The sequence below is a fragment of the Cupressus sempervirens genome, chromosome 4 (genome assembly GCF_028749045.1).
Source record: "Cupressus sempervirens isolate cs-2001-9-10 chromosome 4, ASM2874904v1, whole genome shotgun sequence".
Lineage (NCBI taxonomy): Eukaryota > Viridiplantae > Streptophyta > Pinopsida > Cupressales > Cupressaceae > Cupressus > Cupressus sempervirens.
In genome coordinates, this window is record NC_143121.1 from 726,189,913 (window position 1) to 726,213,655 (window position 23,743).

The window sequence follows — 23,743 nt, forward strand, 5'->3', positions numbered from 1 at the left end:
GACATTGAGCTCTACCCTTGTGATAAGGGATTCTTTATGGGTTCTTTTTCTTCTTCTAGAGATTGTAATTTGATTGTGAACAAGTTATGGGTTTGGGGAAATCATTCTCATTCTCCCAAACCCTAGATACTCTCTTTCAACCCACTCACTAAACCACTTAATGAGCAATTAGTGTGGGTTAGCCTTTCAAATCTCCCACTTCATTTCTGGGAGATGTCTTGCATTGAGGCCATTGGGAACTCCTTTGGTCATTCATGAAGGTGGATGAAACCACAAAGACTTTGGGTCATTCTACTTTCACCCATATTTTTATTGATATGGACGTCTCTCAATCGCTTTGTGCGGACGTGTTGCTCATGGTTAGGGAAAGGCAATGGACCCAAGCATTGGATTATGATGGGCTTCCCTACTGTTGTCGGCACTTCTCTACTGGTCACATAGCTTCTAACTGTGATATCTTCCACCGCAAAGGTGTTGCTACTTGGTGGAAGGTTGCAAGTAATGATCATTTGACTGTCTAGGTTGCTTTGAGGATTCACAAGTTGTTGACAAACTAGAAATCTATATGGAGAATATTGATAGTGCCACTATTACTGATCAAAACCAAGTTGTTCCAAATCTTGCTCCTAATGCAACCCTTCTTGCTGCCCCCAAATTGTTGGTTCAATGCCTCCTAGCTAAGATTTATTTGCTCCCTCTACTTTTGCTAATGCACCGCACCAAGCTTTTTCTTATGCTACTTAGCTCCTAAAACACTACGGTCACATGTTGATCATCTCCTTTGTTGGGGAGCCTAAAGACATCATCGCTAGGACAACTATCTAATGGCATAGAAAGAACTCTTGCCCTTCTTGTTTTGTGGCATGAGGTTTGCCCTTTATGTCTAGGCCAAAGCCTTTGTGCTTTGTGATAAGTTGTTTTCTTTTCTAGTCAGCAGTTGTGGTGATGCCTATGTGTTGGTAATGGCCCATTAACCTAGCGTTAGGCCTGGTTTTTGTAATCGGAAAGCCCCCTTGTTTTGGCTGCTTTTAATATCAAAAACTAAATTATTTTTGCTAGATTTATGCAATTTTTTATTCACATTTTGTCCTGAATAACATGAGTTTACAAGCGTCTTGTTCAAAGAGTTTACTGGGTGCCAAATTTGACAATTTTATAAATCTTAGTAGCAAAGAATAAAGATAATTCAAACTAAATTTACAGTATTTTTTTCATTACTCGTCATGCAAAAATAAGCATTGGTTTCCCAAAAACTAGCATGAAAAATCCCTTCGAAAAACCGTGTTTTGTCAGCAGATTTCAGTTAATGATGATGACTTTAAGATGATAGCAATAGATAATTTATTGACATTAATTAATCCAGCATGTATTATAAGCCAGAATTGTTAGAGCATTTCTGATAAGTAACAATGATAAGAATTGCTACTATGGTCATCTTAATAATGATAGCTTCTAAACAAGAAAGAACAACACTCAAATTCTAACTTGATAGTATCATACAGCAATACACAAATTGCGGTACCCACAAAATAGACTTGATAAATATTACAAGCATTAGCTTTCTGCAAACTTCAGTGTGCACTAGGAAATCCAAATAATTGTTTTAATACCTCCAATAATGTTTCACCTTCAAGGTGAAGCAAATCCAATCGATCTGTATTAGTGAAAAGAAAATTAATGCAGCAGTGCAATTTTCTGACTAATCCATGATGACAGGATATTAAAAATTAAGCAGAAAGTATTTCAATGGTGTTCTCCAAAAAGTGAAGGCATACGGCTTCAGACATAACTTCAGTTGAAACCCACAGCAGAAAGAATTGATTGTAGGGCTATCTCCTATTATAAACTACTTTAAGTAATGAGAATATCTGCTTAAATTTTCAACAAGTATATTGGCTTAATCGTAACTACCTACAGTCAACTGCCTTCCAATTACTGGTACATGAAAGTCAGGAGGAGCAAATCTCTCATTTGATGATATTACTTTCAAAAACTATAGTAAATTCAGTACCATCGTATAGCTTTCATCATTAAGGCAGGCCACATGCAAAAGGCTGCAATTGAGTTCTTCATGAAGGTATGCTTGTGCAGCAGTCATTAATGCAGCTGTTCTCTAAAAATGTAAGCATGCTGATATTTCCCATGAAAATCTGTGTTTAAATGCAAATAATTAATTGACATGCTTCCCATCTTACAAGTAAAAAATTACAATAAAATATGAGGGACTGAACAGGCTTTTCCTGCAATCAAATAATGTTACATTAAGATATGAGGAAATGAACAGGATTTCCTGCAATTGAGTAAATTCTGACACAGCCATCCAACATAACTCTAGCTTAGGCCCATGACTGCACAGCTCTGGAGATCTAAAAGAAGATTGAAATTATCAAAGCATTGATTATCTATGAAATTTATAGTGTTTCACTCTGTCAACTGGTTTATACAACTTTCTAGCATTGAAGATAGACTATTTTTAAGTCAAAAGATCCAAACCTTGCAAGCATTTTCCTTTTAAAAGGGCTGATTACTGTTAACAACTTTTGTTTGCATTTGGTTACATGGCTCCATGCTTAAGTTATGTTCCTAGACTACTCGTACTTTTCTATCTCAAAGCAGAAGCCAGGGACATATCCCAAAAATATACCATCACATAATTTAATCAATATACGTTGGTACATCCTCGTGGTATGTTGTATCTTCAACTGTTAGTCAGACGTCTTTAAAAATTAGAAATTGGGTGAATTTAATTTAGTTAAAAGCTGGATAGGTCCATGACCAGGAACCAAGTTAGAAATACAGATTCCCCAGTCCCAAATTTACAAGAGAGAAATCATTGGAGCAATATAATCTATTTTCCTTCTGCTTATACATAAGGGAAAGGTGGCCTGAATTGAAGAGATTAAAGGAATGTAAATGAGATTATTTTGCCAATATAATGAACAAATCAACTTTTTAACTTTACAAGACAATGCTAAGCTGACCATCCTAAAGCTTGAGATGTTACTTTTTAGCTTTAGAGAATCTTAGGCAACGATACTTTTCTCCACTTACAGTAATTTCCAAGGCACCATCTAGATTATCTTGAGTTGATGCAGTACCCATCAGGACACTTTTCTCTTTTTCTAGATCTTCCCTCTCAATTTTTAATCTTGCTTCTTGTCTTGCAATTTCAGCCTACATGAAAAAACACAAATATTAGACCATTTACATCATGAAAATCTCGTGGATAACAAAGATGGCAGTCCATTCCTATTAAGACTTATAATTTGTCCATTAGCATCTCTCTTTCTCTAAGTAGTGAGAGAAATAATTACATAGAACTAGAAAGAAATAAACAGATGCAATAGAACCTCCAGAACAAAGAAGTACAGAAAAAATGACAATACCACAATACATGCAAGCATGTGTAACTGTGCAACACCAATACATATTCAATTCTTTTCAATAATAAACTACTTGAGTTTCATTATATGATTTATATTTCCAAATCCCTATTTACATAATTAGAATCCTGTATTTGCAGGCTAAAAATCTTGTAAAGCAACTTATGTTTCCAACTTCAAACTATGTACCTCCATTTCCTATTTGCTTCTATCTAGCCTTTGAAGGAAATCATTACAGTTAACACACTAATTATCATCGATTTCCTCATCATTTATCCCTTTCTTGAAGGAAATCATCCCAAATACCTATATGTAATTTGGCAACTATTGTCGAAATGCTGACTTGGAGAGCCAATTGACCTGCATCATAGAGTTCTGTTTCCCCCTTCTAAGTGGTGTGACTTGAACATCACATAAATTCTCTACTGCCAACGGCTATTGAAAAAAAGGACTGCTAGACTTGAGATGTGTGATCAAACCCTCCAAGTGAGACAATAGCATTGATGTAAGTAGAGTTGGAATATGAGGTAAAAGGCATTGTGCCCAACTTCTTTGAGAATGGTATAGTGTAAGGTGTTCTATATTGGATGGCTTCAACTTGCAATGATTGTTTGGGAACCTCTATTTATTTAGGTAAAGCCAAACACAATTTGCAACTTGGAAAGGAGATGCTCAATATCAATTACAAAATGCCTTGTTAGAGGGGACTTTTGGGAAGTTTATTTTGGAGATGGAGAGAGAAAGGTGAGAAGGTCTGGAACTTTGTGGAAGAAGCTGAGAGTGGGAATGAAGAAGATAATGGTGAATATAGCTTTCAATTTTTAATCAAATCTTTAAGTGCTTGAAGAGGTTGGCTAACTTTGAAGATGATTAATTTGTCTTGTTTGAGGATTTTGAGGATAATGTTTTGTTTTGAAAAGTTGGGTATTGTGTTGTATGACATTTTAAAATATGGAGTATGGTATCGTGATTTGTGATTTCAGTTGTTGAGGGCTTATGTGTTGTTCTCCTTTTCAATGTGTTTGAATCTTATGGAAATGAGTTTTGTAGGGAAAGAGAGCTTGCCCTTCATCTCTCCTTGAGATGAACTCTTGAATTAGATTTAGATATTGTTAACTCTCCATGGTTGCATGAGTTTTTTTCTATATTGAATTTCCCACAAACTATCTGAATTTTTTGTGTGAAGTTTGACCAAATTTGCACCAAAAATGAAGCTTCAATCTGATTACAAATAAAAAGGGCATGGACTAATGCAGGATTGACACCTTGAATCTGCTCGTCATCCTGCAGATGAAATAGAAATATGGAAGCGAGAAGACTAGTGACAACACAAAAATTTTGATGGTTATCCTAAAAGCATCTCAAGAAGCATGAGTAGTGATCTGAAATGGAGTGAAGCAACCCAACATTGTTCCAAATGTGATTAAAGAACTAAGCCCAAGGTTTGCCGAGTATATGTGGGTGGGGCACATTAAAAGATTTTGATTTTGGTTAACCAATATATAACCACAACTATGCAATCATGCTGCCATTTATTGTAAAGAAAGCTCAGTGATAAAGTCCATGGAAACAGATTGCCGTGGGCAAAAAGGTACCTGTAATAGTTCATAACTTGATATAATCAAAGCTTTACAGTGGAAGGCATCGACATGTAATCCTGAACCTGCCTCAACACAAAAGGCTAGAAAAGAATAAACCAACCATTAAAGGTGTTGCAAGTCTTGTGTGCCTCAATATTTCTATCTTAGGAGGATGAGTAAGTTCCCTTTAGCAATTGTTTGCAAGAACGGCCAAACACCATCCTGTAAAGTGCAGTCAAGGAAAGACATTTCACCACTGTTAGTTACTGCAAGACTTCAACAATCAGATCAAGCTAAAAATCGATGAAGAAACATTTCCATTCACCGTAGGTTATGGATGTGTAGTAGACATTAGTAACCAAAAGGATGGCAATTATGAAGATCCACAAATTTGTCAGGAATTTTATGCATTTACTGGTCAATATCAAATTTGCTAATATGGGTTTTTTTAAATCATTCATGATATGCATAAATATGGAAGATGCATTAGGAATCCAAAAGGCATGTCCAATATATCATAGATTCCATGGTCTTGAAATCCATCTTTGAAACATCACAAAGCTTACAACTGCATTTAGAGCTATCCATAAATGCAATCAAGCTTGACATCATACTTGGCATGATCTTATAGATTAATACTTAGTTACCGGATTTGCATCTTGGAAGTGTGAACCGTGTCCAGATTTGGCGTGGTTCAGATACACCCTCACAATGCGGACTTGGATGCATCCTAGATGTGCATCCAAAGCACATCCACAAGCCAGTCAGAAAAAGTGACTTAAAAAATCATTAATAAGTGTTTTTGTTTCTTTATAGACACGCACACACACCCAAACCCCCAAAACAAATCTGCATGTACCCACATACTGAGTTCTCACACTCATACCTGCATCAGTAAATTTGAATTAATCTTGGAAAGTTGATAAACATTCTACATAATGATTTGGTTATTGAAAGCTTGATAATATTGATATGTGACTCACTACTTGTTTGGCATAGTTGGAGAATGATATCAATAAGAACGCAATGTTAAGTTGGATTTTTCAATGGCTTGTTTTGCACTCCCAATTGCCGTATTGCATTACGGTTGGTGAATTGGAGCATAGGACAAGCTCGAAGGAATGTTAAGTCAGTGTTCAATAAGAACGCAATGTTAAGTTGGATTTTTCAATGGCTTGTTTTGCACTCCCAATTGGTGAATTGGAGCATAGGACAAGCTCGAAGGAATGTTAAAATGGGTCTCAAAGAAAGAAGCCCTTTAGACTCTGAAATATTATAATGTATCAACAAGCAATTTAACTACATGTGGAAGCCTATCAATATTGTTAATATAACTACTATGGCAAACCCTAATCAATGTTGTTCTGAACCCTAGCAATCAAGCACAAAACTTATGAATGGAAACCCTCAAATTCATAGGAGGTCAAAGGACAAATATCCTAAAGATCTCACATGCCAAAGGACTAAAAACCCAATGGTCAAAGGAGCGATTCTCGTGTGAAGGTCATTTGTGTAATGTTCCCATTTCTACCACCATTAGAGTTTGAGGGATTAGCCTATCATTGCGATCCTCATAGGCTAATTATGGTGGATAGAGGGTCTTCTGACGCGGAGTCTTGGATATGGGAGGGTCTTGTCTTCTTCACAATTCAATATGTTCCAGTTTGGTCTTCGTTTGACTCTGATTGGACTTCGTTTGGGCTTAGTTTCATCCATCTACTATTTATGGCAAGTCAAGTGTTGATTGAGAGGGACCCTTTCTATTTTTTGAAAGTGCATTTCGTCACATGGGGAAATAATAGGAGTGACTCATGTTTCAGACAGCATATTTAAAGTATAAGTATTTTGGGAGTTATTATTATTTTAGTGGACAAATTATTATTAAATCATTAAATGGCTTAATATAAAGTTATAATTTAACTTTATAAGTTGAGGGTTGAGTCATCATTGGAAAGGGTCATTTAATAATTAATTATAAGCCTAAGTCAATTATTAAATATAAAGGTGCAAGTAGTTGTTACATTTAAAAGTTGAAGCCTCTTAAGTGAAAAGCGTCTTCATGAAGCCATGTGTTAGAAAAGCTATTTAATAAAAGAATTTAATAGAAGCTTCTAATTACTGGTGTGTTGGTGAAGCCAAGTGCATTATAAAAGGTGGCTTCATGAAGCAAATAGATCATCTAATTGCCTATTTTGCTTTTGATTATCTCTTGTGAGGGTTTCTGAGCTGTGAATTTCCATCCATTGCGGATGTATAATGGATTGGATCTGAAATTGTGACTACTCTACTGTTTCTCACTGGCTGAGAAGTGAATTGTTTTTTCGTGAGTTTGTTAGCATCTTCCTTTACTGTGCTGATGGTGGATGGGAAGAAGCTATTGAGCTGAGAAGTTGTGGTGAATTTAATTGCTATCAAAGAGGTTCAAGTTCTGCACATAGATATCTACATACAGCGTTTGGTGGCAAGGACACTGCTTTGCAGCTAGAGAATTGAAACTACTGCTGAAAAGTGTCATTACAATCTGCAAAAATCAGGTACCTGCAATTTGAGCCTGCAAACCAATGTTGTGGCTGCTGCTACAAGGGTTTAGGAGTACCACGGCATGAAGATGCTGTACAATTTACTACAGATCAGACATTGTTAGGAGACCACAGGTTCTTTCCATTCATTGTAAATTCTAATCTATTTGGTGATATATTAAATGCAGCGATCTTGAGCTTGGTATTGCTGTAATAATTTGTAAAAATCTCATATAGTGAACACTGCATGCCACATGTTTGTCAAAATGCCCTTGGCTGTAGATAGTCATTTGATTTTCCTAGAATGCATGAGCAGTGGTTGACAATATGTCAGTCATTGTGAAACTCATTTCAGTCACTCATGCATAAGAAAGTTGTAAACAAAGTAGCATTTTGTCTCTATTACCTTACCAGTCAAATTTGTATCATTAGAACTATTCCAAACACCATTTGCAGCATATGAAATTCAAAACAATACAAATTGAAACAAAGAACGGCAGGTAAAGTCTTTGCATGCAAAGTGTTTGACGAAATGTCAAACAAACTGGTAGGCGTTATTACAATTTGTGCTTTAATAATTGTTTGTTAGCAATATAAAGTTGGCGCAACACTTACAATTGTCGTGGGAGACAGACCAATGATATTAGACCTATCATAGTAACACAACTCATCTTAATCACGTCTATGTGATGTGCAGTGAGTTATTGCAGATCCCTAAACGAGCTATTATAGATTTATGTTATAGCATTGTTGCAAACTTAGAAGTAAAGTTACATTTTATTGTTAGAACTAGTCAATCATTGTTCTTATATTTATCGGAGTTGTTCTACTCCAATCAGATGTAATACCAACATTCTATAGAGCATTTATTTAAATACAATTTTCATCTTATCTTTTATTATGGGTCAAATTCATGCAACTGGGTTATCCATGTAAATGCATGAATGGCACAGAATTTTTATGGGTTTGCTAGATTCGAGTAGAACATATCAGGATTTGTCGCTTTAGGGGCCAATAGTAAAGTTTAAAGCATAATGATGGGATATCAAAGTTGCTGGTAAACATCAATATAATCTAGGTTTTATAAACTAGCTGAGAAGTGTGGGTAATATCATTGGCCATGGGAATGAACTAAGGTGAGAAGTGTGGGTAATATCCATCCAAATCCCAAATTCTCCATATTGTGTGGTTTTCTCAACAAGGCATCGATTTCTTTGATTTTGGGATATAAAAATCATCAATAGAATACCATTTTGGCATGAAGTCAGCCACAGATCTTTCCACTGTTACATAACAAAGTTAAACCCTTAATGGATCCATCAGGTAACCAATATCCCTTCCTTAATAACGAATAGGCAACGCGAGGAGCATTAGAAAGGGTAAATGATAAAGAGTAGGTTTACCCATGAAAAAAAAATGATTTGACTTTGACAATACTTTATTGTATTTCAATTACAACTTTGCTAGAATGGATGCTCTAGGAAAGTGATAGTAAAGAGCTCTATGTCCTATAAGAAATGATAAAATAATGTTGAGACCATAGTTTGCAAACTTGGACTCGAAGAGTACTTTGAAAAGCACAAAATTTCAACTCAATAAAGACCCAAAGCAAACTCTGCAAAAACTCAACTTAGAAAGAACTAAATAGTAAATTATCTTAAAGAAACATATTTTATTTGTAAAAGTCAATTACAAAATGTATTAAATTAAAAATTGACATCTTGAAAGAGAAAATGCATGGTTTTGGAGCAAAAAAACAGCATGTGAAAAACACATTTAACCAGCATTTTACTAGCATCAACATTTTTTTTATCGATAAGAGGATGAAGCAAAGATTTATTATTTTTTGTGTCGTGATTAATTAATATTATTATTATATATTAAACTTGAGTAGATTTGAACCCAAGACCTCTCGAATAAGAGGCTCACAATTTACCATTGTGTTGTAGGCTCTTGCCTACCTGCATCAAGATTTTACCCCTAGATTTTTGTGCCTATAAAATGCAATAGTTAGCACAACAACAAAAAATGGAGAGTACTCGGCAACTTGAGAAGTACCTGGTGAGTTTGCAAACTATAGTTGAGGCAAATATGATATAGGCAACTTGTGTTCCACGGGGATGCGTCCCTTGTGATTTTGGGGTTGTACTTGTTTCAAGGACAAAACGGGGATGCGGAGACAGATTTTCACTATCCCAAAACTATTCCTTTTTTTTCAAATTCAGAGATGTCCTTGAAATGGCCAAAATTGTTTTGCAGGAAACTTGGGGATGGCCAACAGTACTCGAGACAGCATTGTCATCCTTCATCCATCTCTGATACTGCTGGTTGTCCCCTTTTTTCTAGTCGATCTGGTAATGTCAGAGCACCCCCAAAAAAAAAAAAAATTCTGTCAACACGGGCCCCACACAATCTTAAAGACATAATTAAAAAATGCAAACCCTATTTGGTTAATTGAAACGCTAAAATACTAACTCTTCTACCTATTTTGCTAAGAGGAAGAAAAAACCATAGAGCAGCAGCAGTGAGGAAAGATTGCATTTAGTATTTACTATTTACTATTTGAGTTGGACTTCTCTTAATGTCATTTTGATTTCACGCATGATACTTGGAGCCTTTGGGCATTTTGATTTTTGTGATATGTATGTGATATTGTTATAATGAAAGTACTTAGCATTTGTCATTTGATAATTTTCCATGTATTGATCTTCTAACATGTCTATGGTGAATGATTTATCAATGTTATGATATGCATATCTGAATTTTATCTCTATATATAAAGAAATCCCCTATGTTTTTTATCACCTTCCCCTGAGGTCCCATCCCTAAATTTTCGCTTCAACCTATAGCCGTATAGGAAACACATCCTCGTCCCCCAAAATGTCCCCGTCCCAGAAACTAAGTGGAACATAGCGTCAAATCAATCCTTATGTTTTACGAACAAAAAGTAAGATTACATGTTATAAAAATGCTGATAAAATTAAAAAGCATAGAACTTTGTCTGAAAATTGTATGATGGACCACAAACTGGTAGTTCAGTCTGTTATGAAACATTACCTACTTTTTACAGGTGGCCTTGTCATTTTTCTCTGAGCCCTTATTTGGGTATTAATTATAAGAAACACTCTGTCATGGTTGAAAATTTAACTTCTAAAATTGAAAACTCTAAATAAAAAATTGAGAACTAGATAAATATGTACTATTTGGCAACATAGAAAAATAAATACTTTTGTTAGTTCACGTCATATACAGTTGCATATAAATAAAAATAAACACTATACTCATGAGCACACAGTTATACTAAGAGGGGGGTAAAGAATCAGTATAATAAATTCCTTTTAACCATTTTCGAATTAATTATTCAACTATGCTTAATTTATAAATATGAGAGAAAAACAATAAGCAATATAACCACAACAACAATGTTTATGTGAAACCCTTACAGGAGAAAACCGCAGCAAAAATTTGCTTTGTATTAATTTGTTTTTACAAATTCTGGTCGCCAACCCCTCATTCAATTCATGGGCGCCAACTCACTAGAGGTACCAACCCATTATTCAACTCAAGAGTACCAACTCACTAGAGGTATCAACTCCTCATTCAAATTTCCACCTTATCAATGTCGCTTCTACAACAGATTGTGGATAGCCTATTTCTTCACAACTTTTGTTGTGTTAATCTCTCTTCCAAACTGAAATAATCTCTTCCATAAATCTGCTATAACTTGTTATAAGTTTGCCACAATACGTCCACAATCTCCTCTTAAAATATGTTATATAGCTTCTCATATATTCCTCCTCAAGTCTGAAATAATTTTCTCATAGAACATTGAAAATAAAGAGGATAAAAATAAATATTAAAATAGTAAGTAAAACATAAAATCACAAGCTTTGAGATTTTGGGGATAACCTTTAAATCTTTCGGGAAAAATCATTGCTGTTTCAAGAACTCAAAAGAAAGAAGCTGAAATAGAAGAGGTATCTTGGAAAGAATTAGGAGAAAACAAGAGAGATTGCAAGTAAAGTCAAAATTCAAGATGTATGAGGTGTAAATGTAATTTGAAATTTAAAATAGAAACTATAAGTGTAGTTTGTTTGTTTATCCTACCAAAGAGTTGAAACAATTAAGCTCTAAGCAGTATAAAAGTTGTCAAATGTGTTTTATCCAAGATTATATTTGTACATATAATTTTGCAAAATCGGCAACAAGAAAGAGTATCTAGGCATGAACTACTTCAATTTTACATCTAAGCACTCTCAGTCTGTCAAGTCTCTTATGATTATTCATTTGAATCTCAACCAATGGCATTTCTATATTATCAAAGCTAACATTTTGATTTGCGAAATACCAACCTGGGTCTTAGGATTATAAACTCGATACACAAAATGTTGATCCCAACAATTTGGAAGTTACATGCTGCTGCAACCTAAGAGCCCAGTTAAGTCCATGAACACAACAGATTCTACTGAAAAGTGTGCATGAAAAGTCACTATGCAAGTTTGATTACTCAGCTAACACAAAACATTCTCAGATTTTCAAGCAATCAATTTCCACCATCTAGAACTGAAATAACATTCAGAAACAAAATTACTTATTGCGTTGCAGGTGGGAACACCAACATGAAGCCTCTATACAAAACAACCATTTTTCCCCAATTTCATGTGCAAATGTTCAGATCCAATCATGAAGAGTGCTACAGGTGTGCATAGCAGATAGCACTAGATGATCTGTCTTTGAATAGGCAAAACCATCTAGACTAGGGCATCCTCCACTCATGTCTGGCACTTTTTGGGTGATTTTCAGAGAGACAGCTACAGAACCTCCTAATCTGGAATCAAGAACTTACTATTGATTTCGAAACCGTCAGACTAGGGTATGCTCTATCCTTGTAAGAAATTTCCCAGCCAAGATTGCAGCTACAAGTTCTTCTGTTTCTCATCTTTCCGAACTTGAGATACTAAGCTGATTTCTGGTTCTGTATTTCACTCTTATTGCTGGAAGTTGTCAATTTCATTTCACTGCATGTCCAATTGAATTCAAATACATCTCAAAAAGGAAACCATCGATTAAAGTGATCAGCTCTCCTTTTAGAACTAAAGTTGAACTTTGTTCAATGTTCCCCAATGATCTTGTGTGAACAGTTGACATCCTAGTTTACATTCTTAGGCATCCTGATTTGGATGTTCAGATCTGATTTATTTGCATCAGTTTTTCAGATTTAGTTCATTAGTGTATTCATTTTTTAGATCTATTGCATTCATCAATTAATCATAAGATAGGTATCTCAAATTGCTTGAAAGTGGTAAATTTATCATAATGGTGCCATATCATATAGTTTAATCAATTACATCATTGCTGTCATTACAATTTATTTAATTAATTGGTTAATTGATTGCATTATTATCATTTGAATTCACATTTACCATAACTTTTTTGGGAGATAAACCAATTCATTAAAAGCGTAAACCAATTTCCCTATCTTTACCTATAGTTTTCCTTTGTTGTGATGGAATTATTGTCATTGATGTCAAAGGAATTTGTTAAGTATGAACAATAAGCGTCATCAATGTCAAAGGGACGAAATGCAAAAGACATGTCTGAAAGATGTATATGGATAAGATTGTTGACAAGAGAGAAGACATTTTTAAATTAAAAACATAAATATGTTTCTCTAGTAATAAGCAAGGAGTTGTGATAATTAATCATATTTGATGATTGACAAGTAAGCCAACCTCATATTGGAGAAAGTTGACTAGATGTCAAGCAACTATAATACAAAGAGTTGTGACAATCATATATCTCTGTCATTGCATTCAAAGGAATGCATATTTTATTTCATTCAGAAAAAGGCAAATTTACACAAGTATATAGATGGGAATGACTAAGTCATAGCATAAACTTATGACTAAATCGTCAAGGCAATGACCAGTAAATGGTGAGTGATTTTGCAATACAAGCAGTTTATACAGATAAATTAATGATTCAGTAAAGGAATTAGACGGTGAGTGTTTACATAGCAGCGGTAAAAATCCTATGATGGCAGCGATTATAATTAAGATTGTATTCATCAATTAAATCAATTCTAAAAGAAAAAATTAAGCAAGTTACATCCAAGACAGCAACTTCAAACTATTTCTTAATTAGCAATTTTATTGGAAGTGATTTCCAGTTTCACTGGAAGCAGAAGACTTTTAAGTTTTATAATATATCAAAGGAGCAATCTGTATGAGAAGATACTAAAGTTTGCATGCAGTGGCAACAATGAACAGAAGCCAAATAAATTCTGACAAGAAAGAAATGAAATTGAAGATTTACAGCAGGGATAGGGGACACCAAATATATTTAAACAAAACAGAGTATCGAGTATGATGTCATCTCTATGCAGGTTAACAATTCAGTTTGTCTAGCATAAATTACTTCACCAAGACATATAGGTTGAAACCATATGTTCTACAAAAGTCAACATACTGTATGAGATATGGAACAGCAACCACCCAATACGATCAAATATGCGTAGAAGTATGCAGCGATAATCATATAGCAAATGAGCCCAATAAAATAGAAAGGAAATAAACGTTATAAGGATGTCATGGGAGAAGCCTAGGAATTATGTGAGACCAGAAACAATATTGGTGAAGGGTACATTAGCGATATTATAAACAACTATAGAATCCGACAATGACTACAGTCAAAGGAAGGGCAACATGCATACGTATAGTGAGTTACAAATCAGCGGCGTTGTTGGCCTTGCCAAGTCATACATTGGTATCAACGGCAAGTGTATATTATGAACATATCAGACAGTTGAATAAGGTCCATGTCATCTTGAATACATGGAGGAGAGATCAAGCATGTAAAACAACAAGGAGGTTCACTGGTGTCCTATCACAAGTCAGCAATTGAAGTTCGAGTATGTGTATCGGTTATTGATTAAATGATATAGTGTAGATGGAGACAATTATAATCGAATCTGAGAGAAAGCGGCAATAAGTTATAAAGAACTATGGACTGACTTTAAAATGGCTCGATAGTTGGAAAGACGGTGATGAAAATATAAGCATTGTGATTATAAATCAGCATACATATTGACGGCATATATAGATTTTAATATAAATCAAGGTGCATTTAATAAAGGAGAATATTCAAAACAGTTACAAGTATAGTAAAGATATTTGAAATAAAAAGGTGTGAATTGGTTGAAAAGACATGTCCTCTAGTAAGAGACGCAACTCTTGTGTGAATGAAAAGATATAAATAAAAGAATATTTCAATTGCAAAAACATAAGGTAATGATGTGAAGAAAGCAGAGCAAGCATATCAGAGCAGACAGTGAAAGTAAATAGTTGGAATGATATAGAAGGGACATACGTGACACATAAATAGAGGTTTGAAATGCAGTTGTAAAAGTGTAGAGTTAGAATAATATATATCAAATGATATAGTAATAAAAGAGAGTGTAGTCCAGATTTCTTATATCTGATATGTATTTATATAAGAAAGGAGTTGAAATAAATATGAGAAGCCAGTGCAAAAATATAAAGGAAGGGAGAAAAGTGTGTATGTGTTGAACCAAAAGAAAATATACAAACATAAGTATCAGATTTAAGATGAGAAATAGTGCAAGCAAAATGTCCATCATCGGTCGAGTAAGAAACATCACCAAGGTGAAAGGAAGTTTCAGTGCAGTGGGTCGGTGCTCACGAAGACAAGCAGAGGGAGTTGCAGCTTCCTATAGGTCGGTGCCTACGAAGTGTGGGAGTTGGAGCTTCCAGTGAGTTGGTGCTCATAAATATAGAGGTTGGAGCCTACAAAACATTGTAAAAGAACAAAGTTTATATAAAAGCATTTATTTGCCGTGGTTTTCTCCAACATTGGATTTCCACGTAAATCTTTAGTTATTATGTTGATGAGAATAATCGTTTGTTTCAGTTATTGTGGCAATTGTTTGGATAAAAAAAATTAAATTGTAAAAGTTGTTATTTGTGGAACACTTGGTTCAAGAATCTAAGGAATTTTATACAAGGTGATTCACATAATGTTGATGTTCTACATGGCATAGCTCACATAGTGAATGAAAGGCGTATGATCCGAGGTAGCTACAGGAAAGTGCTTGGACATATCGCTCCTAAAAATCAAGTTGAGATACTAATGCTGATACCTACAACAATGCCTACTACTCTTGCATACACATCCTCTATCATTTCTATCACTACACAAAATGGTAATGCCATTCATATTGTAATGGGTCTAATCCTATCAATAAATATAATCATGTGCCATCTTCAACAAGTTTCCCTTTTATTTCTCAAAACACCCATCAACTATCTTCACTTCTTGTTTACCATAAAATTCCACATACCTACCATAATATCCCTTCAAATCCACTATCACAATCCAAATTTTCACAAGCTAATTCACCTACCGATGCTACCATAAACCAATTTTCACAAAATGCATCATCATTAAAACAACAATTGGCCAACTTAGGGCAAAATTGATCCCAAACAACTCTCCTGTCATATTGTACAAGTAGCTCATGTTCAATTTCTGTTCTTAATACTTCCATCACACAACATAGAGATACTCCTTTTTTTAAGAAATATAATGGGTAAGGTAGTCATGATACTCATGTATCAACATTTACCGCTTTATGCAATGATCTCATTTTTTAGGATGCCCTTCTTGCAAAAAAGCTCCCTAGATCCTTGAGAAAAACTAACTTGGATTGGTTTCGCTCTTCACTTGATAACTGAATCAACAATTTTGAGCAACAAGTAAATCATTTTTTGCAATAGGCTCAAAATAACATTAGGCCACAAGTAACATTATCTGATTCAGTGCATTACACACAAGGTGTGCAGAGGAGAGTGACTGATTTTATCGGTAAATATCAAAAATAACTCCTATTCTCTTCCTAATGTTGATGTTCAAAGAGTTTCAAGTATTAATTTACAACCGCATACTAGATACAAGACCGTGTTTATAAAATATCCATCCTTTAGACACTTGTGCATGTCACTTCATAATTTTGGACTTTTGGTCAATCAATGTAAAGGTTCTTCATCTATGACTCTAGTTGACAAATCTAAAGAGACTCCTTAAACTTGCCTAGGGTTTAAGAAACAAAACAAGAACATTTTTAAGATAAAACACTCATTCCTCTAATAACATTGTGACTCAAGTTGCAGCCTCAACACCTCCTAATGTAGCTCAGTTTACTTCTAAACCAAGGAATTGTAACTTTGCATAGCTTTTTAAGTCCTTACATTCTATTATTCCTTCCATAGCACCTCGAAGCCTTTGTCTCCTTCATTTAATCTGATGTTGTTTTATCAATAACATCATACTTATGAATCTTAAAATGAAATTCAAGACCTGATTCATTATAACTCCATAAGGTGGATGGTGTGAATGATAAAGGGAATAGATCCATAGAACCACCGAATCGAAACTTGCGAGTTTTTACCAGTCCTTCATTAATTTCTTAAATCTAGTATCAGCTCTTCAACACAGTTCATATGCTCTTCAATCAGCTCATCATTCAAAATAACTTCATAAATTACAAGAGCTCCTAGTACATGGGAAAATAGCTCTAAAACAAGTTACAAACAAAAAAGAAAACCTAGAATAAACTTGGTATTGCTACCTTCTCCTTTGCTGTTAACTGTTGTAAACTTTCTTCTTTTTGCCCTGCTGAAAATCGGAAATCCCTTCTTTGATTTTCTCTCTCAATGTCCTTGAGAAAGATTATTGAATTCTAATTAACCCTTAGCTTAGTTTTATAATAGCATTTGGGAAAAGTATTGTCCTACTTGAAGTCTACTTCCATAAAGTAGAGTCCTACTTAAAATCTTCTTCTTAGGGGACTGCTTAAAATAGTTAGGTGGATAAAGTAAAGTTCTACTTGACTCTACTTCCTCAAAGTAGACTCCTACTTGAACTCTACTTCTAACTTACCTTTATGAGCTACAATTATCAACACTCCCTCTTAGCAAGAAAGGTATTCACCACCACTCCAAGCTTGTCTCGAAAGAACACAAAATTCCCTTTTACCAAGGGTATGGTGAGTATGTCTGCAACTTGTCCATTCGTCAAAATATACTGAAGCTTAATGGCTCCCTTCAAGACCTTGTCTCTGATGAAATGATATATGATCTCAATGTGTTTTGACCTATCATGAAGCACTGGATTCTTTGCGAGTTTTATGCAACTTTGATTGTCACAATACAATCAAAGTAGGCCCCAAGTCCCGATCAAATAAACTTGTAAGCAACTTAAGAAGCAAAATTGCTTCACAACTTGCAAAGCTTAACTAAGTGCTATTGAGGTTTTCTTCCTGTTGAACCAGGAAATCATGGCTGACCCTAAACTGAAACAACACCTGAAAGTACTCTTCTAATTTGTACCACTCCTTGCCCAATCTGAATCATAACACCCTTGCAACTTTACCCCATCTCCACAGAGGTATTGCAAACCATACTCCTGTGCCTTGCAAATATCTCAGCACATGCTTTGTTGTGATCCAATGAACCTGCCTTGGCTCTACCATATATTGACTCAAGGTGTTTACACTTTACAACAAAATAATGTATGGTCAAGTGTTGATGAGATACATCAATGAGCCAATTAATTACCTATATTGCCTAGAATCTACCAATTCTAACTTAGAAGAATCAACCTTCTTCAAGTTGGTTGCCATTGCAGTAGCGATTGATCTATTGTTCTCCATCTCGAACCTCTTAAGGATCTGCAGTGTATACTTCCCTTGTCCAAGAAAGATCTCTCTCAATCTTTTCCAAACCTCATATCCCAAAAAGTAATGCATCAACCTGATGTTCTTCATCTCAAATTCTATTACCAAATTTGACTTGCACTCAACAATCAACTTCTCTTCCCTTGAAAGAATTAAGTCATCCACATAGAGTACCAAGATGAAGATCTCAAATCCAACTAGTATGAAGTATAGGTTGGAATCTACCTCACTCTTGGTAAACCCCATGCTCTGCAAATAGCTGTCAATCTTGGAGTACCCTGGCCTCGGAGCTTTTTTGAGTCCATACAAGTCTTTCTTCCTCAAACCCCAGTGGCTGCTCTATATATACTTCTTCAATGTTGTCTTTACATTCATCTAGTGAATCCTCGAACCTAACTCTGAAGTAATGGATATAACAACTCGAATAGAAGAGTATCTAGCAACAGAAGCAAAGGTCTCCTCATAGTCTACTAGCTCTTTCTGAGAGAATCCTCTAGCTACAAATCTTGCTTTATACTTCTCCGTACTATCATTTGTTGCATGTTTGATTTTGAACAACCATCTAGAATTCACTATTTTGACTTCCCCGCTGGTCTTTGCACGCATTCGCAAACATCATTCGTCATTATGGAGTTATGCTCCTTGACCATGGCATATCTCTACACCTGTTGGCTAGTTGCTTCCTCAAAGCGAGAAGGCTTTGAGTCTATGACGTTGGTTATCAAGGCCATATACGTTGGAAACTTCTGGAATGTGGTTTTGGGAGCCTTCACATGTTCCCGAACACATCTCAAGGTCTGCTCAAACCATTCAGGCAGCCTAACTAATTCAGAAGGGTTTAATTGTCCCTCTTGAAGTTTGGCCCTTTGCACTAGAAATTTTGTGAACTCTTCTCACCTTTTGAATCCTCTTGCAAAATATCCTCTACAACTATCGATGAATCATGAGATTTCTTGGAGGCCAAGTTTTCTTCAAACTTGACATCCCTACTCACAATTGTCCTCCATTGTCTTGGTATAAAGACCCTATAGGCTTTTGACTCTTCATTGTATCCCACAAGAATGCCCTTCTCACCTAAGGGCTCCAACTTTGTCCTCTTCTCTGCAGGCACATGAATATAGACTAGACAACCAAAAATCCTAAGATGTCCTATCTCCGGTTTAATCCCTATGAATGCCTCCTCTGAGGTCTTGTCCTCTAAAACCTTGTGAGGGCTCCTGTTTTCTAAATATTCGGTTGTGTTGCATGCTTCTACCCATACAAACAATGGCAAACTCTAATCATGGATCATGGCCATTACAAACAATGGTAGATCTATTCTTCCTCTCTGCAACCCCATTTGTTGCGGATTGTAAGCAATTGTTTTCTCCCTCTTGATTCCTGCATCCTTGCCAAAATCTCTAAACTCATTTGATGTATAATCACCCCCATTGTCTGATCTCAACAACTTGATCTTCTTCCCTAACAGATTCTCCACTTGAGCTTTGAACTCCTTGAATAGAGTGAAGGCCTCATCTTTGGTCTTATGAAGTAGATCCAGGGCTTCCTAGAGAAATCATCAACAAAGGTCACATAATAGGATGCACCATTCATTGATGCCACTGACATAGGCCCACAAACATCGGAATATATTAGATCCAAAATCTCGTTGGATCGAGTTTCACTGTTGGGAAATGAAGCTTCGACATTTTTGCCAAGAGCACAACCTTTACATACGCCTTCTTGCTCCAGACTAAACTCTGGAAGTCCAGTGACCATCTCTCTTAATATAGGTAGTGCTTTGTGATGCAAGTGCCCCATCCTCTTGTGCCACAACTCACACAAGCTCTCATTGTTACGCACCAATGCTTGAATGGAGTTACCTTGTAGCATATATAAGTTGCCTTCCTTGAATCCAATCCTCACAGTTGTGTCTGGATTGGCTCCCTTTGAGTATATAAACACTCGTCATTTTTGGAAGGTAATTGTGCAACCTTTGTCCTCCATAACTGAGATGTACAACTTCTTCTTTAGACCAAGTACATACAACACTTGCTGAGCATCAATTGATCCACCTGACTCAAGTTGGAACTGTACAATTCCTTGTCCCTTAACTGTATACAAGGCATCATTGCCAAGCTCCATAGTGATCCTTGATTCATATTCATAAAGTTGGCTGAACAACTCTCATGCTTCAGTCATGTGATGGGAGGCACCACTATCCAAATACCAAGCACTTCTAACTATAGTGCTAGTAGAAAGGTAGGCTACAAAGGAAAAATCATTCTCAAAATTAGTTGCAAATTCACTCAATTGAGTCTCCATTGTTGCTGCAGTTGCTAGTTGTGTCTTTCATGTGCCTTTCTTCTTCTCTGGACATTGAGAAGCATAGTGACCTTGCTTATGGCAAACAAAGCACTTGATCTTACTTAAGTCTTTATTCTTTTTAGGATGATGTCCTTCTCCATAATTATTACCTTTTTTGGTGAAAGCTTTCCCTTTGCTTTTCTTAGTCTTGATGATGAAGGCCAAGTTTTCATCACCACCTCCCTACTTGTTGGATCTAATCTCCTCACGAGTCTCCTCTTGAATAAAATCATCCCATAGCCTCTACCAATCTAGAATGTTTTCTCAAGCACAAATTCCCTTCACAAATGGTTCCCATGACTTGGTGAAACCATTTAGAGCTACATTCACCAACTCTTCATCCAAGATCTTTTCTCCAACTGCTGCAAGCTGATCACAAATTTGTGTGATCCTCATAAGGTAGCTAGTAACATTATCAGATTTGGTCATGTGACACTCTTGGAGCTTGTTCTTCAAAACCATCTTCCTGTTTATATTGTCACTTTGAAAGAGACCAACTAAGGCATCAAACATGTCCTTCACTTTCGTCTTTTCTGCTATATGTGGAATCAAGTGATCTTTTACAACATCTAGAATGACCCTTTGTCCTTTAGTGTCCTCATCCTATGTTGCCTGTGTAAGGAAACTCAGGTGCGGAAATAGCTTCCTACACTAATCTCTTAAGGAAAGTATGGTGCAAATCCTTTTAAAATTTTTACACTTGCAAATTCGATATCATATAAACAACAATATTGCAGCCAGCCATGCATACAGAAAATAGATAGAGAAAGAAACACATAACACAAAGATTTGCCGGTGGGGAAAAACCTTTCGGTAAAACAACCCCACCCCTTCAAAACCTGCACAATGTATTATCTTCAACACAAGTTTACAATACACTTGCAATGCAAGTTTAACAACAACAATAGAAGACTTCAGCGGCACCTCAGTACCTGCACACTCTTCTCTTCCTCTCTCTTTTATTTTCAACATGCAATACTACTTTTATGAACATCTTAAGACCCAACAAAATGCCCACAAAGGAGTTGGGCGTTTTTCATGGCTTAACCACCAAGAACCATGCACAATGCCACATGTACATGCAATACCAAGAAAAGGGCATCCATCCCTTGAATAGGTAATGACAGCTTGTCATAAAATCCGCCAAAAATAGCGGTCACAAAAGAAGTGTAAGGGAATCCATCATACCAACCTATTTTTCGCATATTCTCTTACACACACCAACCACTCATTCTTGGGCGCCCAAAAAGGCCCCATGTCATAAGATGCTCTTACATCTGTCATAGCTCATTCCTTAAATAGCTCTTACGCGTCATAGGAATCCGTCATAACCTTTTCAGCCATGATCTCCTTCACACACTTCAAGATGCCGACACATGTAAGTGATCAACATGCCAACTAGACATGTACACTCATATTTACATATTATTTGCAAAAATACATTTACAAAACAAATAATAATAAGAATAGGAATTATACAAGGTTGAAACACCTTATTCCTAACAGCCTGAAGTGTAAGATTTGTTTGTAGTGGAATAACCTTTTCTACATTCTCCCACAAGTTTTGCCCTTTGAGAAGTAGTATGACTCTTGCCTTCCATGTCAAGAAGTTTGAAACTCCATCTAGCATGTCCTCAAACCTAAGACTGCTAGCTGCCATAAATGTCTCATGCTTTTCTTTTAGAGCTTACAGCTCCGATACCATGTTAACTTTTTAAATCTAGTATCTAGGTAAATAGATTAGATCTAGATTTACACAACTAAATTTGTTTAACAAAATAAAGCAGCTAGAAAACTTAGAAAAGCAAAACACAGTTCATATGCTCTTCAAGCAATTCATCATTGAAAATAACTTCAAAACTTACAAGAGCTCCCAGTACATGGGAAAATGGCTCTGAAAAAAGTTACAAACAAAACAGCAAACCTAGAATATAGTTGGTATTGCCACCTTCTCCTTAGTTGTTAACTGCTGTAAACTTTCTTCTTTTTGCCCTACTGAAAATCAGAAATCGCTTCTCTGATTTTCTCTCTCTCTCTCAATGTCCTTCTTGAGAAAGATTATTGAATTCTATTTAACCCTTAGCTTCCTTTTATAATAGCATTTGGGAAAAGTAGTCCTACTTGAACTCTGCTTCCATAAAGTAGAGTCCTACTTGAAGTATACTTCTATAAACTAGAGTCCTACTTGAAATCTACTTCCTTAAAGTAGAGTCCTACTTGAACTCTTCTTCTTAGGTAACTACTTTAAATAGGTAGGTGGATAAGTAGAGTTCTACTTGAACTCAACTTCTAACTTACCTTTATGAGCTACAATTATCAGCATCCTTTGCCTTGCCATTCCATAAATGTTGTTGGGTTTAATGATGACAGAAATATTAAAACTGGTGTCTAATCCAGCCAAACTGAACATCTTGTGAATGTGAAAGAAAGTTGTCTCAAGCAAGAGAAGCCTAAACCTAAACCTAAATTTGAACCTAATATCACTTTTACCTCAAGTGACAAATTAATTAATGCACTTGATGGACCACTGTACAATATGAAAATCTTTTGCTACCTTAGACAATTGCACTCTTTCTATAGTATTGTGTCTCTATTTAAGTAGAAAGTAGTTCCATACAGAATTTGCCTATGCAAGCATTATCCATTGTTATCATTGTCCTTATGATTAGATTATATTTCTCTAAACCCTTGTCCTTTTTTATCTTTTATTTGAAGTCCGAATTAGTTTAGTATCCTAGTTCTAGTCGCTTAAGGGAAAAGAATTGATAAAGTACAAGAACAATTGTTGAAAGCCCCTCATGGTTTACAGCAATATCACATCAATTCATTGAGTCTATATCCAACATAAAGCTTCATGTTTGTGTTGTGAACCTTGGGGTTGCTTTAGTTGATCACACACTCTAGCATGTTTGGCATTGGAGGTTTCCTCGTTCAAGAGAGAGTAGAATACTTGGTATTTCGTTTTGTGTTGGCAAGTGTCACAAAACACACATCAACAATATTTGAGGATCCTAGGGCTCATGCGTTGTGTTTTGATATGGCTTCTAGTAAGCTTATGTAGATCTTACAAGCCATAGACGCCATGCCTTTTTGTTTTTGTATGCTCCATGTATGTTACCAATGTTGATCGTAGTGCTCACTTTGTACTTGCCTTTTATCTTG

The 23,743-nt window shown here is 35.7% G+C and overlaps 1 protein-coding gene across 3 annotated transcripts in view; it reads right to left on the minus strand.

Annotated features, from left to right (window-relative positions):
- Nucleotides 1-1,513: 1,513 nt before the first annotated feature.
- LOC149563329 (beta-mannosyltransferase-like protein) overlaps nt 1,514-23,743 on the minus strand; it is a 56,687-nt gene continuing 34,457 nt past the window's right edge. The window contains exons 2-3 of one of the 3 annotated variants that reach the window (XM_089826677.1): nt 3,052-3,174; nt 1,514-2,150 (exon numbers count right to left, since the gene is read on the minus strand). In XM_089826677.1, the coding sequence (XP_089682803.1) occupies nt 2,070-2,150; nt 3,052-3,174 (204 nt within the window). In that variant the 3' untranslated portion in view covers nt 1,514-2,069. Of the gene's footprint in view, nt 2,151-2,628; nt 3,175-23,743 lie in introns of those variants that run through there. The other 2 variants (XM_089826678.1, XM_089826679.1) reach the window with 2 other exon arrangements.